The 16,377-nt window shown below is 40.6% G+C and overlaps 1 protein-coding gene across 5 annotated transcripts in view; it reads left to right on the plus strand.

Annotated features, from left to right (window-relative positions):
* Positions 1-14,798, plus strand: part of LOC110982935 (myocyte-specific enhancer factor 2C-like) — a 43,129-nt gene extending 28,331 nt beyond the window's left edge. For 4 of the 5 annotated variants that reach the window (XM_087136526.1, XM_022241740.2, XM_022241738.2 and 1 more), the window contains exons 4-10: positions 2,455-2,601; positions 3,224-3,602; positions 5,156-5,236; positions 6,031-6,197; positions 7,297-7,417; positions 8,678-8,828; positions 9,477-14,798. In XM_087136526.1, the coding sequence (XP_086992652.1) occupies positions 2,455-2,601; positions 3,224-3,602; positions 5,156-5,236; positions 6,031-6,197; positions 7,297-7,417; positions 8,678-8,828; positions 9,477-9,735 (1,305 nt within the window). In that variant the 3' untranslated portion in view covers positions 9,736-14,798. The remainder of the gene's footprint in view (positions 1-2,454; positions 2,602-3,223; positions 3,603-5,155; positions 5,237-6,030; positions 6,198-7,296; positions 7,418-8,677; positions 8,829-9,476) is intronic. The other variant, XM_087136527.1, reaches the window with a different exon arrangement.
* Positions 14,799-16,377: the final 1,579 nt, after the last annotated feature.

Here is a 16,377-nt window from a genome sequence, read left to right on the forward strand (position 1 = left end):
TCATGCCAAGACCTACTTCTTTCTTCTTCATGAGCTTGCGGAACGAGGGACTCTCCTGACTCACAACAAGCAAGAGTTTGGCAGATACCACGACAGACCCTGGGGGCGTCTGTCTCTAGATATGTCTGGAGGTGTGTGTCCATCCAATACATTATTATGGTTTTTCCCAATGCAGTGTGGGCAGTGGGTACTTTGTCACAAGACCCACATAATGGGACATGGGGAAGGGTGAACAGCTTTTTAAGGAAAGGGGGGTTGGCCCATATGCATGGGGTCATTCTAAGGGGAAGGCAACGTCGCCAATGATAATTATAATGGGACACATTTACCAATTTCATTTTATCACCAACAGACTCCCAATATTCTGTGTAACATATTGTCCCAGATTCGTGGACCCAGAAACATTTCTATGAACATTGGGATCACCAGGAGTTTTTCCTGGAGAAAGGGGGAGCAAATCACTCGTTTCTGGGAGAGGGGAGGAGAGGGAATTTCAAGGAAATGGATAAAGTACCCATCAGCTGAGAACTGCTTAACAGTTAACAGTGGAAAGGGGGTAAATTTGGAGGTTTTCGGCAAGTAAATTGGTAATTTTCATCCACTTTCATCTGTTTTTCCCCATTTCTTTCATTTCTCCCTACTTCCCTCCCTGATAATTTTTCAAATTTTTTTTTTTGGGGGGGAGGCACCCTTTCCCCACACCCATGCCTGTGAACCATTTCAGCTCCCTGGGGACTAAACAACCATTGGTGCAATCATTTCAGGGGCTACCAGGTTTATCGTGTACAATTGAAACCAACTCTGCCCCGTCGCAGGTGCCCATGTAGATGTACACCCTCTGGTGGAGAGAAACAAATGAAATGACTTGCCCCAGGTCAGAAGACATGCCCCCGTTGTTGTAGGATTCGAACCCTAAACCTATGGATCAGGAGTTACACAGACAAACCTTAATAACTACCAGGCCAAATTTCCCCGCAAGTAGTATTGGCTGCAGGTTCGGGCATCGAGGGCTGCAAGAGAGCTAATGTGTTCATCTGTACCGTTGAATCAGGTTCAAATGCTGTTGGTCTTTTCCAACTTGCTTTTTCTCAGTTTTTCAAATTTGTGAAGCTTGTGTGCTTTTGCACTGCTACAGAAAGTTCTACTAAACTTAGAGCCTACATCTGAAGCATAGCCATGATGTACCACAGACGATCTGCCATACACATATATGTACATGTATGTCTGCCACAAACAATAATTATGAGCGACATGCAACTCGTTGGGACCATTGAAATTATCATAAAACACAGAACAAAAACCAATTCCTACACAAAGATTGTTCATTGACGGTTTCCTCGTGGAAAACAGCAGTGTCACATCCTAAACTCTGAGCAGTGACGAAGTTAACTGGAGGCCAGAACAGTTTCTTGTGTGGCAACCTGTCCTTGTGTGCTTGTGGCCAAATTGGTGGTATTGTAGGATGGATCCAGCCTTAAACATGCAGTACATTTGCACAGTACTGAAAGACGAACAGCAATGTGACTTTACACCTTGAATCAATGATCGCGTTATTGGTGTAATTTCAGCCAGACCAGGTTAATGCATTACGACACAGATACACATTGAGAGACGAGAGAAGTAAAAAAGCAAAACCAAGAGTTTAGAGTTTAGAAGTGTTATGTTCGTGCAGACTAAGCCAAATGGACGAAAATCAACTTTCACTTTAATAGACAATCTTTATTTTAAGAAATAGATTTGTGTGTTGAAGTTCTTTTTATGTCAGACCAAAAGAAATAATGTTGACTGTTTATACCCCATTAATTCAAAAGTTCAGTCCTCTGAAGTGAATCACAAAGATGATTAGAAATAATAAACCCTGCTTTTTTCTACGTAGCTCATGCGCAGTGTAATGTACATGTAATACGGTAGTGTGCTGTTGACAGAGGTTAAAGTACGTGAGGGGTTTTACTGACTAGTCAACACTGTCACATTTAAGCTGGAAATTAATGTTTTGTTCACAAGTTAAAGCATAACCGTTTATTTTACATCACGGTTTTCCACCAGCTATTGGATTGATCAAGAAGGGCCAGTCTGTATCCATTTATATTCCCACTATGCGGAATTCATAATTTTGTGTCACACTGAACTGGATGTAACATTTTCAGATGCAAAAAAATTAAACAGGGATGCAGACTCGCTTAGTCATTTTGCTTTGACTTTTGTAATTTTGAAAGAAAAAAAAAACAAGACAGACCCTTTATCCAGCATACCGGTAGTGTGCCAGATTGGGGAAATTTCATGAGGAAACAGAAAATATATATGTTTCCAGAAAACTCATGAACCAAAAAAAAAACAAACTACTTTTGTTACTGGTGTCTTTGTTCATTTAGTTTTCTGCTAAGTGAAAAGTTCCAGTGCCAATGAATGCTGATATTCAACTGGTGCTATTGTATCTTGTCTGTTTGTGTGCAGTTGCTGAACAAGAAAGAAAGTAAAGGCTGTGAGAGTCCGGACCAAGATGTTGACGCTTACAATTGTACGTTGACACCCCGCACAGAGGCCAAGTACAGCAAAATCAATGAGGAATTTGACCGAATGATGAATGGGAACATGGCCAGGGTGAGTTGCTGGTTTCTGAAGGTGGTTTGCATTGAGACTTGCAGAATCCAAGCTTAGCCGAAGCTACATGTACCGTCCATTGAAAGACCTTGGACTCCTGGGATGCCAAGGGTTTATCTTGTTGAGCTTTGGCAAGGCTGACTTAATCCTTCACAAGTCTAATCACAAGACCAGTCACAGGACAGGTACATGTAAATGTACCAGTTGGGGGAAGTATTACAAAGGAATGCATTTGCTGTAGTCAATTTGGAATAGCTTGTAGCTTGTCACTGGACGTGTGACTTGGCCTGTGGTGGGTTTGTAGGAACTTGACTCAACTACATCGCCTTTAATCCTGTTTTCCGAGTGGTTAGTAAGCCTTCGACTGAGGAGAGAACTCTCTACAAACTTCTGTTATGTGTATTGGAAATGATATTCACAACCATTGTCTGACCACAGCCAAAGAGATTCATCAAACGTTGCCAGAGGACACAATGATCGTACTGTACCTGTCGTTCTAAACACATAATATGAGACTGTGTTTGGAAAATGTACATGTACTGGTACATCGGTATGAAATGTGTTGCAGTGGCAAATTGCTGTTACCATTTCCGTTGTTTTGGTTTTTCGTTTTGGTTTGCAGGGGCAAGCGATGTCCAACAGCTATCCCACCTCCATGCCAGTTGCCATCCCCATCACTGACCAGCAGCAGCAACAGCAGCATCAACACCAACAGCTGACCACACCGCATCTGTACAACAACAGCCCCCCGAGCCAGCCGGCCATGGTCAGCAGCCCCCAGCTGATGCAGCCCCCGGCCACGGCCCCTCGGCAGAGCCTGAGCCCCCAGCCCCCCATGTCACGGATGAGCCTCAGCCCACAGCCTCCCCAGCAGCAGCAGCAGCAACAGCAGCAACAGCAGCAGCACCACCACAGCCCGCACATGAGGACCAGCCTAAGTCCGCAGCCCAGCATGATGAGGAATACCATCTCGCCGCAGCCTCCTCGCCCTGCCAGCACAGGTTAGTCGCCCTTCCCAAACCGAAAGGGGTCAGTGATAGTTTGATCCTGTTCATTGTTGGTACTTGCTGTCAATGCCCACTTTTCCTAACAGTCAAAATGTGCTAGAGACTGCGTGCGCGCTACACTAGTGCACACCCCAATACAGACTGTCTGACCGTCTGTTCCATAGTTCACTACTGTCTAACGGTGGATGATTCCAGTTTGACCCAGATTCCACCGGCCGACAGCACAGCGTGTCTTAAAGAGCTGCAATTGGCACCAATCACGTAGAAGACGGTCCAACACATTTTCAGTCTTTGAACATTTCAAAGTAACACTTGATTGACTGTGTTCTGCCAGAAATAGCCTTCTCTCAGATCATTGCTATGTACCACTCAGGATTATTGATTAGATGTCGTGCAGGGTTGTTTATATGGTCTCTAATAACAACTGCTTGCTCCCAAAGATTAACATGCACTGTACTGTCTGTGGACATAGAGCTAGAGCTAGATAAATTCTTCGACTTGCATCCTTAGCAGTTAAAAACTTGCTCGTTCTGATGCGGTAGGCATTGCCATAGTGTGAAATTGCAGCCTAACACAGGCTAACCTAGACTGTGACGAACCCCACAAAACCCGCTAAAGATCCACATTGTTTCTGGAGAACTGTATGCACATTCTAGCAAAACACTTAAAAGAAGCTAGTAAGTGTTCAATCAAAGAATGAGTAGACGGCACACCATGACACCTCCGTGTATTCACCTGTTCACCTGACAAGTTCCAGATCATGCCAAATTGAAATCAGCCATCATTTCAGTGTGTGTATTTTGCTTGTATGGGAAATTTGGTGTTACTAATTCAGTGGTTTCTAGCAGGGGCAAGCTTCTCTCTTGGTTTTTTTTGTTACCTTTTTTTGCTCCTTAATGTTTGTTCATAGAAACCGGTGCGTACTGTGTCTGCCACGATCACACACACAATAAATTAGTTCATTTGGGCATCAATACCACCTCACGCCAGATACAAGTATGATGTTCAAATTTTTATACATTTATTTTGGAGGGGGAAAAAGGTTCCTTGTTTTGGACAAGTAAATGTTTTGTTTCTCTCTTTGCATGAACTGAGGCAGTGGCGCAACTTTTTCCGCAATATTTTTCACTATTTACATGTAGCTGAGAAATTACATGCACATGTAAAATTTGATGGGTATTTTAGCTTAATTCAGGCCGGAGGGTCTATTTTTTTTTATGGAATTCTGCTTTCAACATGCTCCATTGCATCGGGGTCGTTTTTTTGTCAGCAGCATCATTGTTACATCCCAATTGGCTCCACAACCAGGAACCTTTGTTTTCCTACGCTAGCCTGGTCACCTTGTTTCTGTTGCATTGGACAAATGTGGCTTCAGTGGCACTTTTTTGTGTGTTTTTCCATCCGATATCTCTCTCCACCTCTCCATGCATGTCTATCCAATCAACCAACCGGGGACCACCTGCATAATGTGCTTGCCATACACACTCATAACCCTGGCTGCTCACTGGTACTCGGCATGTTGCGATCGGGTTCCCCCTCCCCCCCAGGCTGCTTGGTCAGCGTTAGCGAGGACCCCGACAAAACAAACGACAGAGACAAGCCGACCAACTCTGATCAGCGGGAAGCAGGTAAGGCAAGAAAAGGAAATGAACTAGCGGGGGAAAAAAACAGAAAATAAAATTTGAAAAAAAACAAAAACAAAAAACCGCATCATTGCTTACACTTCACTCAGGCCATTGCATTTTCTGTGGGAATTTTGGTATGTGGTTCCACTTCATTGATTTGGGGTTATATTTGTCACACCATATAACCATGTCACGGTGTATTCATAAGCTGACAAATCGGGTTCATCAAATGGCTATTAATATGAATGCTGTGTTGAGCCAATGCGTCCTGGTTCGACTCTGTTGCAAAAAAGTAGGCCACATTAACAATTCTGTTTCTGCTTTTTATGGAGAGTTACTCGTGTTTCTTGTTTGCCCCGAGTATTGGGTAGAGTTGAATGTGACTCTTTGTCTTTTTTAATTAAAAATTTTCCCGGCATTTTTGCATATTGTCCACTTGTTTGCCACTGAGATATGCCTTGTGTTCACTGGATCGAGTCTGTCCGGTAAGATGTTCCCCAGATGTATGCCCTTGACGTAGACAATCTGCATGCCTTTGCAGCTGAACACCCATCTTGTGGAATCTTCGACCTCTTGCACGTCCTTGGATTGAACCAACAAGCACAGCATTAGAACAGCTTGCATTTCAGAACAGCAATTTTTTTTTCTCCGTTGGCAATTTTTGACTCTTGAAGATTCAATCTTCAAAGTCTTTGCACATGAAATTCCATTTATCTTCAAAGGGAGATGCTGTTCCTTCTTCAAACATTAATTATGTTGATGTCAGTTTTTTCCTTTTTGATTTCTCCATCTTTCAGGTAACACGTACCTGGGACCTCCTCACAGCTCTAGCGGCATGAGTCCAGTATCGCCCAACGCTGGGACCAACAACAACCTCCCACTGAAATCAATGAACAAGCAGCAGTTCCCCCATCGACCTGGGCTCAAGGTTGTCATACCAACAACGAGACCTGGCCTACAAAATGTAAGGGTTGCAGCCGACTTCTTTTCCTGCGAAAATCTGGCTGTTTTAACACGATACTGGTCAATGCAACTAGCAACCTGTGCTTCCCTCTCCATGTGAAGTTACATAATCACATTGATTGTGAATCCATGTTGGCTTACGTATGGCACTCTGATGTGCACCTGTTAAACTTGTTCAAATTTTGATGTATGAGGCATTTTGAACCAGTTGATGAACCGCAGAAGTTTTGGCACAGTGAGTATATTGGTTCTGTTGTCCCGGGTGACTTCTTTTGATGAATGAGACTTCTTGCAAAAAATAAGACTTCTTGCAGACTCGATCATATTTATTTATTGTTCACAGTTGGGAATGTCTGGTGCAACATCCGATTCCTTGTCTGGCACACCATCTACAATTTCGTCTGACACACGGCTTGACACCCTGTCAGATGCCCCCCTCCCCCAAAATACCATTGGATATACAAAATTGAAATGTTCAATTTTCTTCTCTTCTCCTCGCAAATCAGTATTTAAATCCTGACGTGAAAGGCCACTTTAACAGCGTGTGTTTTATTGTTTGTTTTTTTTCCTCAACGACATTGTAATAAAGATTTTCCTCTGTGGGCTCTTGGCTATCAGGTCCATTTTCTGTGAAATAACTTGCACCCACGCTATAACGAGCTGACTGTTTCTTCTAACAAAAAAGGCTACATCTGCATACTGCAGAAGTGAAACCACTCCTGTATCTTTTAATGAACATCAAGTCCTTGTTATATTATTACCTAAAGACGTTGAGAATACAAAAGAAAATTGATGACTTTTCAAAGAGGTCGTGTGGCTCATAATTATGATGTGTTCATAAACTTGGTTTCATTCAAGCAACAAAACTTCCAACATCTTCAGTTTCACAGAGTATCACACGCCGCTAAGGTTTAATGCTGTGGGATGGCCAATCAGCAATCAGCGTGGAGGATTGAGATGACGAATCAGAAGTAAAGAAAGTTTGCCAGAAGATGAAACTGAGTTTACTATATTCCTGTTCTAGACCACCCTTATGCTTCTTATCCTGTTGGCACTTGTGTGCACTCTGAGTATGGTGTCTTTTCTGTTTTTGTCCACAGAATGTCGGAACGTCTCTCAATCAATCATTAGCCACACCTACGGTGTCATTAACTACACCCAGTAATCCTCAAGGTGTCATACCTAATTACCCATCAGCCCTCCCAACAGGATATCATCCAGGTGAGACAGTTGAGCAGTCGGCCAATCAGAAGCAATGCTGTCCTGAGAAGTATAAGAAGATGGTATCATAGTGGTCAGTTAACCCTGACCCTTCTAAATCCTCCACAATCCTCCAGGTAGTTTTGGAGGATTTTGGAGGACTGAGAAAGAATGGCAAAATTGCATGACTGAATGCGAAGGGTGCATTGTCTCAAGGGTGTGGGCTAGATAGTGTGTTGTGTATGCTTGGCCGTGCTTAAGTTCATACCGACATTATATGTGAAATCCTCCATACTGCTCCAAGATACCATTCGCACTGCATGAACATAATGACAGGAATTGCCGCAAGATTTTGAAGGATTTAGGATGTGGGTACCCCTCAATGGAGCATATTCAAGAAAGATTTGGGGATTTTGGAGGATTGAGGCAGAATGCAATTTTTTTGCAAGGATAATCGGAGGATTTTGAAGGATTGAGGAAGGTGCCTATGGGTTAGGATCTAGGGGTTAGAAGAGTTCAAGATTAAAATGCACTTTTACTCAGAAATTGTAATTCCTGACTGAAAAGCTAGCTTGTATTTTTGCCCAAATGCATCAGTATCTTCAGTACATGTTGTCATGCCCAAAAAAGATTAAAAAACCAATATAGACGAAAGGAAAAAAAAAACTGGAGTGACCTCAGTCTTGAACTTGTAACATGTGTATATGCCATTGCAAAAAAAAAGAAGAAAAAAAAATACAGATTGATTTTACTAAGCAATATTTTAGTTCCATTTGGCACCACAGCCAATTGCCACCATTAACCCTAACTCCCTTGGTTGATTTACTAGTAAAAACCTTCCTCATCTTTGTAAAACTCAACACCAGGTTGTAAACTGGGCACACAAACAGTTGGACGCATTTTATTTATGGGACGCCTAATCCCACATAAAAACACTACCAGTACACCACTGCATTACTCATCCTAACAGATTCCAACAAACCCTGATGGTGGAGTTTAGCCAGTTGCTGATCATTATGGTTAATGTGAAGAAGCATTATGCTCATTTACACATGTACCTGCAATTTGGCAATTGGAAGTAACTTTTTGTGTCTATGGGTAGCAGCTGCCGCCACTTTCCATCGATGCATATTTTACTCCAAACCTCAGTGAGTTGATTTAGACACGGTTGTTTGTTTTTCAAGCAAGAGATGCGCCCACCATTTTACACAGTGCCCCCTTCCTCTGTGAGGCATGCTGAAGCTGACCGCTCTGCTTTCTGTACTCCCTACCCTTGTTTAGGAAGCGAATTTCAGTTGACGAGTGCCGACCTCAACCAGATCAACTTTAATTCACCCAGTTCACTGTCATTAGCCAGCTGGCAGAGCCAGTCGACGCAGGCAGGGCCCCTTACGGCAGCGATACAGGCTGCAGGAATCGCTGGCCATCCGCTGTGAGCTGATATTTGTTTAGTTTCTGTGTGGTTAATCGTTGATGAATAGTTCGGAAGGCACTGTGCAATGGGCTGGGTTGGGTCTTGCCTGAGTATTCTCAGTTGAAAGACTGCATCAAGCCTGGCAGAATATTTCAAGCAAATCTTTGTTTGTGCAGTGTCCAGAAAAGTGGATTCAGAAGTTTGTAGAAAGATAGCAGGAAGGGTTTCTGTGGTAGTTGAACAACTGCACTATTTGGGAGAGGGTTGTCATCAGATTGTGAACATGTCCATACCACATTTTCCAACCCCACACATTACTGCAATGGAAGAGCACCACCTTGATGTAACATGACACACATACCACCAGGCGTCTTATTGTAGTGTACTGGCATACTGTATACTGTTCCGTGTTGTAATGTAGGATTCCACTAATTGAGATATTTTATTCACACACTTTCCTATAGCAGTGCTGTAGTTCTTGTAGCATCAGTGAGTGTATCACACTGAGGAATAAGGTTTTTTTTTTTTTTTCTAAATTGAGAGATCTCATGTCCAGCAACAACCTTCCATCTAGGACATCAACACTCACCAATGCATCGAATTGTTCCAATGGAGGAAAGCAACATTTACTTAAAATGCATTCCATTGTTTCTCCCCTAAACACAGGAGCGTATCCACTTCGTCCATGCCAGGGCAGAACTCCTTCACCACCTCCACAGCCATCAAGTGCGAACCCCTGTCTCCTCCTAGGGATCGAAAGCTCAACCCCCAGATGATGCCGCACCAGCCTAGTACCTCCCCCGGGCCTTCCAACAACGACCCCAACGGCTCCCCTCCTTACAACGACCACGGAGGCCGGGCCCTGGTGGACAAAGACCTGCCACCGTCCAAGAGGCCGAGAATATCTGAAGCGTGGGTTCGGTGAACAGGTCACCCGTCCCATGTCCTTCTCTGGCCTTTATTATTATCAAGCTTTTTAGGCAGTCATCTCCAAACCTGCCTTTCAGGTTATGAGGAAGTCTCATTTTTAAAGATTTTTATTTCTTCTTGATGAGGGGGGGCCCCTCGTTTGCAGTTGAGGATGAGCAGTGTGTATGAATCAGAGCTGTGGGTCTTTTCTTGCAGTAATCACGAGGAAGCCTGAGAATTTCCACCACAAATTGATTTGCTGTACCCTGTATGGATGGAGAGTAACATTCAAACCTGTTCAGTTCAGTACTCATAAGACACCCCTGGTTTGAGGTCTTTCTGAGATTACCTTGAGTACTCGATCTGACGGTTCAGGAAATTCCAGAACTGCAGTATCTGAAAGGGAGAAATATCAGCTGGGATGTCTCGAATATGAAACAGAAAAGGTGAAGATAGATATAGTTGTTGGGGTGAGGCACAGCGTGTGCTTAAACTTTTCACTAATGGCATTGCAAAGAATTTTCTTAAAAAGACCCACAGCTTCTGAATTTATCTTAACCCAAGTCACGGTGTTGTCTTCGGGTCGATCGCAAGTCTGTCATGGGTCAGCCCGCCAGTCCGTTTCAAGTCAAATTTACTTGTCTTGTTTAGGTAAACAGGTAATGAACATTTAAAAAGGGACGCCTTTGTCATAATTCACTTAAATAGCTTTTGACTTGTCTTGGAATTGGTTGCCTCCGTGATGGCCTCCTAGGGACTTGTGATGGGTGCGTCTGCTGCACTGGGTTTCTTGTCTTCTTCTGCAGTCTATTCATTTCACCACTTCCTTTTTTGAAGGGGTTCGGGGTGACTTTAAAAAAAAAATTTGACTGCCCAGATTTCTTCCGATAGGCTGAAGACGCTGTAAACTATTTGTTCGTATGTTTTTGTAATCTTGGGTTCGTCATTTTTGTAAACAGTGCACGTAACTTGTATTTTGTGTGGGTATCTTGGTGTTATGGTATATATCTGCACAATACAGTTGTCTCTGTCATTATCGTATCATTTTTGATGTCGATACACATATAAGGCTGCACAGTGCACGCAACCAATATCTTCCTAACACCCCTTGCCCCTCAAAAAAACCAAAAAATTTACTAAACAGAATGTTTTGCAAAAATGGCGTATAATACCCGTTTTTCTAATTTGTGGACGTTACGAAAGTTTTGCTTCTGTTTAGTACATTTGTCTTGTGGCTGTGCCATTGTAACCAGAATTTGGTTTTGTTTTTCTTTTTTGGTGATGTGATTCAGATTTGTATTGACTTTAAAAACTTATTTTTAGAGAGACCATTATATTCAAAAATTTGTACACAAACGATTGGGGGCTGGGCCCCAACATGATTCTTTGGGTTTGTTTTGGGATAAAGTAGACTGCATTTAATCACCAGCAAAATATTTTATTTTTGTTGAAATTTGTGACAGCTGTACATTAGGCTTATTAAACAGATGAATGTATACATTTGTGTCTCTAAATTTTGCAACAACTCTTATGGAACTTTGTGTGTTGAAACAACGTGTATACTTATGTTTTCTGCAAAGGTGAACTTTTTTTTTCATTTTGAATTTTCTCTTGGATGACTTTGTGTCTGCTTGTGACACACTCTTCAGTTATTTGAAACAAAAAAACAAACACAACAAACTTACATAACATAGAAGCTTCCAGCCTTTTGACAAGAGTGAAATGTCCGGGCTTGCACAGTATTTACATAGGAATACCAATTTATGTAAAGGTATGCAAATATCTAGAGACTTTCCACAAGTTCGCTTATTTTCATTGTAGGAATCACAAACCCTCTCTACGAATGTCTTGTGAACCATTTATGCATATTGGAATACTCGGTCAATAGCATATTTTCGATTTTTTTAAAAAATGAGTCAGCCTTGTTTAGTCAATTGCATCCTTGGCTTGTTTGACTTGGTGCATTTTGTGTTGTACAAGACAGTTCCAATGTTTATTATTTTGACTTTATTAGCTATTTTAGATTTTTATTTCAAATGGATGTTCTACCTATATAAATTGTGTGTATATACTCTTCAATTAACTTAAGAGGACTAGGATGCTGTTTTTCTATACAAAATAATTATTAAAACAAAATAGCAGACTAGTCAAATACTTTCTAAAAAAAATATAAAATTTAACAAAGCTACATTGAAATAAATGATTTTTTTTTTAAAGAACTGGAATATGTTTTTAAGATCAGGGAAGATTGGTTTGTAAGCAGCTGTAGAAAGACGTGTAGTTTTCTTTGAATACAAATTCAGATCGGCATGATTTTCAATATTCAATACATTTAAAAGGAAAAAATATCTGTACAAATATATGTCAAATCCTGGTGCACCTGCAGTTAATAAATACTCATGCCTTGCTGGTAGGAAAATAACATGTTACAAGAAATAAGATGTAAAGGAGGTCAACACCTGGCAGGTTGACCTTCAATTCATTTCCCCACAAAGTTACTTTCATTTTAGAAGGCCAGATATTTTTTACTGATATATTTTAAGTCCCCGCTTTGAATACGAATACTTTGAGGAATATTAAAGTCTTTAACATTCATCCAAAGTTTGGCACATACATGCCCCCTTCCTCCTGAAAAAAAAGCCTTTGGTCCAGAAAATTCTTTAAGCGTGTTGTCATAACATCAAAAACAGGTGTACAGGAAAGAGAAGGAAAAGGAAAAAAATACTAGAGCTATTTTCTTACTAAAGCACAGATCTAAACAAAGCTCTATTGAAATCTGATGTATATATACACGTATGACGGGGGCGAGATATTCTTTGCCATTCAACATACCATTCAGGTATATAGCAGGAGAATATCTTATTCACAGAGCTTATATACTGTAATAGTACTGAATATTTTTCTGATGATGGGGATGTATAATTTTGCTGTACATAATTCCAGAGGGGATTTGTTTTGTTGTCATTAAGGCATTGTGATATTTGTGTGGCTAGGCTGTATTTTTGTTTTATGAAAGTGGCAGTTTGAGGGAGAAGAGAGAACTTTTGTCATTATTTTGGAAGTTGGTCATCGGTAACTGGATGGTTCAGTCAGTGTTTTATTGACACCGAAATAGAGGTGAGGCTGTATTCAACTTAAATGGCTACGGATGGAATCCATATGTCTATGAGAAATACAGGAAGCCACTAGCTGATGGCCTCCACTGACATATGTATTATTTCAAGCCGTAGCCAAGTATTTTGGACATGGCCCAACAGGTAGTCTTCCTGGGTGGAGAGAATTGTGAATGGCTCAAAATTTTGACAGTCTTCAAAACCAGGTGGTTGGACTTTACTCCCTCTTTCTTCAATCCTGAATATCCCCCGTACCTTGACCATAAATCCAACTGTAGCCCTGCCAGTGGTCGCATTAACATTCTCCAGTGTTATCCAATTCAACTGTCGCAGCCTATTTGACCAAAGACACAGCATGTCACTCTTTACTGCTTTGCATTGTGGGAGGAAGCTTGGTGATACTGAGCTGTCACAGTCATATCACGTTTCACGGTTACTGTTCTTCAGCTCTCTATTGTGCATGTTAATGATGGCATGGTTCTGAGGTTGTCTGTTCACTAGTTGACTGTCTCTTAATACCCAATTTATCACCAAATCAGTTTCATTGAAAAAAACTGAACTATCATTTTACAGTATTCCTCTAAATAAAAACTTCAGTGCAGTCTCGATTTCATCACTTGAGCTGAAACTTACAAAATGAAAGACCCTACTATACTTACGCAGCGATCCCTCCCGGCTCCCATGATGCAATACAGTAAAAGACTGACACTATGTTGTATGGGATCCATTTCTGCCACATGCATGCCACTTTGATCAATTGTTTTAGTTATGTACAGAAAGCTTACATTTTGACAAGCACGTAATATTAACTGCATCAGTTAATCCCTGTTGCATAGCGAGTATTGGCATTAGACGCCTACACGTCTGTACAGCCTTCCCAAGAAACACTAAGCGGACCATTTGTTACTCTACCCCCAATATACATTAAACATTCTTTTGCTTGACCAATGTTTGAAGATAGCAATTCTGTAAATACTCTGAAAGGCATTAAAATTGTGCATGCACTTTAAATAAAAAGCTACCTTTTTGGTTTCAATCTGCAGTGTGATTACAAGCATCTGTAGCTCTGTAAGAAGTAATGTCGGAGCTCTAATAATAAAGTTCACGATCTTCTTTGCCTCTTTTGAAGACCCCAACTACAATTTCATGTTTTTAAAAGATCTGGACAGCAAAAACAGATCTGGCAAGACCATATGAAAAAGAAAAACATGATCCAAAACTCCATTCTGTTTCAATATGTAGTTGTCTCAGTCCAATCGAGCACAAAAACCACGTAAGTAAAACGCTGTTAATTTTTTTTCCTTGAAGTATTTTATCAATGAAAACCTTGAGAATGCTGTTGTGGCATTTTATGATTTTGCACATCTATATGACCCCACAGGCTGGTTGAGTGCATCCTTATCAGGATGTTAAGACTTGTAAATGTGTCTCTATTGTGGGCCTAGTGAAGCACATGACCAGCATGAAATACAAACCACTTTTGATGCATTTGTCCAAAACTCATTTGTTCATCGGCCTTTGAGGACAACAAACAAGAAGAATATACCGGTCTTGTGTGCTTTACTTGTTTTTAAAATGGCGAAAATTGAAGCATCGACATCTCAACAGCGGATTTTGAAAAGTTTCCGTTATAAAAATGTGATGTGACAGTTGTCAAATATTGACTGCTTAAATGGAATTGTGAACTTCCCTATTCTTGTAATGGAAGTGAAAAATATTGTAAGCTCCACTTTTTATGCCAAAGGTTTTTGCTGTTTGTTGACCATGATAAATTGTATATTTAATTGTAAACTTGGAACATGATGAACTTTTGGGGTGGCAGTTATTCCCCAAATGAAGACATGGCTTAAAATTATTTGAGACCAAATGCGGGCAACTACTCTGCTCAATGGCCATTGATTATAAATGTTGCTTTCCTGTGGTGTTGAATAAAATTCATGTCATTGTACATATTCCATTTTTTGTTGTTAAAAACGGTACCATCCCCTACTTGTTTGGCATCTTCATGTTATTAGTTTTTCGTTTTATCTTCAGTTGTACAATTTGTTTACTCCAAGATCATAATACACCAGTGCATCATGTCTCATTACATTATATGCGAGTTGAAATGCTTGTAAAAAAACAAAAGGCACAAACTATGTAACGTGTCTGTTTTAAAAAGGTGAATCTTGAAATTAGAGCCTCCATCTATTGAGGGCACTCCACAGAGAATGGTAAAGGTATCCCACCATCTGAATATTTACTGGCCCAGAAGGGGATATTTTTCTTGTGGAAGAAACATAAAGAATAGGAGACAGACTGCCTTGCTCATCATGTTTCTGATGTGAAGAGGTTGGAGTGATTGCATTTGCAATGCCTGTAACTTTTTTTTTTTAGCAATTTCTACTTATTCAAGTTTCAGTTGTGTTCCTTGTGTATGAGTGCCAGATTTTTTTCTCTTGTTAATGATGTGGCATCCGTCTTGATGCGTCACAAAAGAGGTGCACTCCTTGTATAATTTGTCACCCTTGTCTCAGCAATATGCCAGTGGTTGGCAATACTTCACGCTGACATAGCAGAAGTTAAGAACATCAGCGGTTTCAAGATAAGTTTTGAGGGTAATTTTTTGTCAGGCATGTGATTCCGATTTGATTCTCTCTGAGATGCCTTTCTCTGATTGGTGACCCTACTTTCAAAAAACTAACCAATAAATATACAGATCTTCTATGTAACAGGTTTGACACATGTACATTGAAATGGATTGTAAAATAAAATTTCAAACAAAAATTAACTTCACTCTTGTATTTTAAGGGTGTTGAAGTTTAATTTTGTACTGCATACATTGTAAACAGTGTGAAAACATTAAGAAAAAGACACAGCTAACACGTGATTATTACGTTTGTGTTGTATGGTTAACACTGCAGGCAAGACTAGTTATTGAGAAAATATGTAACAAGATTTTCCAAAAAAAATGGAAAATAGGGAAGAGATGTTTTATCAAAAGTAAATACGACTTTTTGTCAAATATACTTCCCAGTATTAATATGGAGATATATATTTTTGTTGGAGTTTTGGGTAAGCAAATTAGTGAGGTTTTTCGAATAGAGTTTCAAAATGCTTTGAATGTTGACTTTATCTGCTTTTAATGACCACTTGTTTGCCTACTTTGTATCATATAAAAATCACTTTGTGGAGTTATTGAAAAAAATTATACAAAAGTTTACCTCAAGATCAGTGTCCTTTGTCATCCTTTGTGCCTTTGTGTCATTCTTTGTTGTGAAAATGATGAGATCAAATGTTGGACTTTAAACTGTTTCCCTGCACTTCCCCAAACCTTGTGGATCTACAGTGAAAGGGAAAGTTGGGGTTGGATACCCCCCGCAAAAGCTGCCTTCAGTACCGAAAACTAGTTATAGAGTGGAATACATGTACTCCATCACTGCCTACCACCCTGGCTGCAATTGTGACAATGGAAAGGAGTATAATATTCGGGTAACAGTTAAAGCAAAATCCGCCATTAACCCTTCTCTCAAGTACTGCAACCCCCACCCCACATACACACACCC

This window comes from Acanthaster planci, linkage group LG05 (genome assembly GCF_054643075.1).
Source record: "Acanthaster planci isolate LZ-2023a linkage group LG05, COTS_SCS, whole genome shotgun sequence".
NCBI classification, from domain to species: domain Eukaryota; kingdom Metazoa; phylum Echinodermata; class Asteroidea; order Valvatida; family Acanthasteridae; genus Acanthaster; species Acanthaster planci.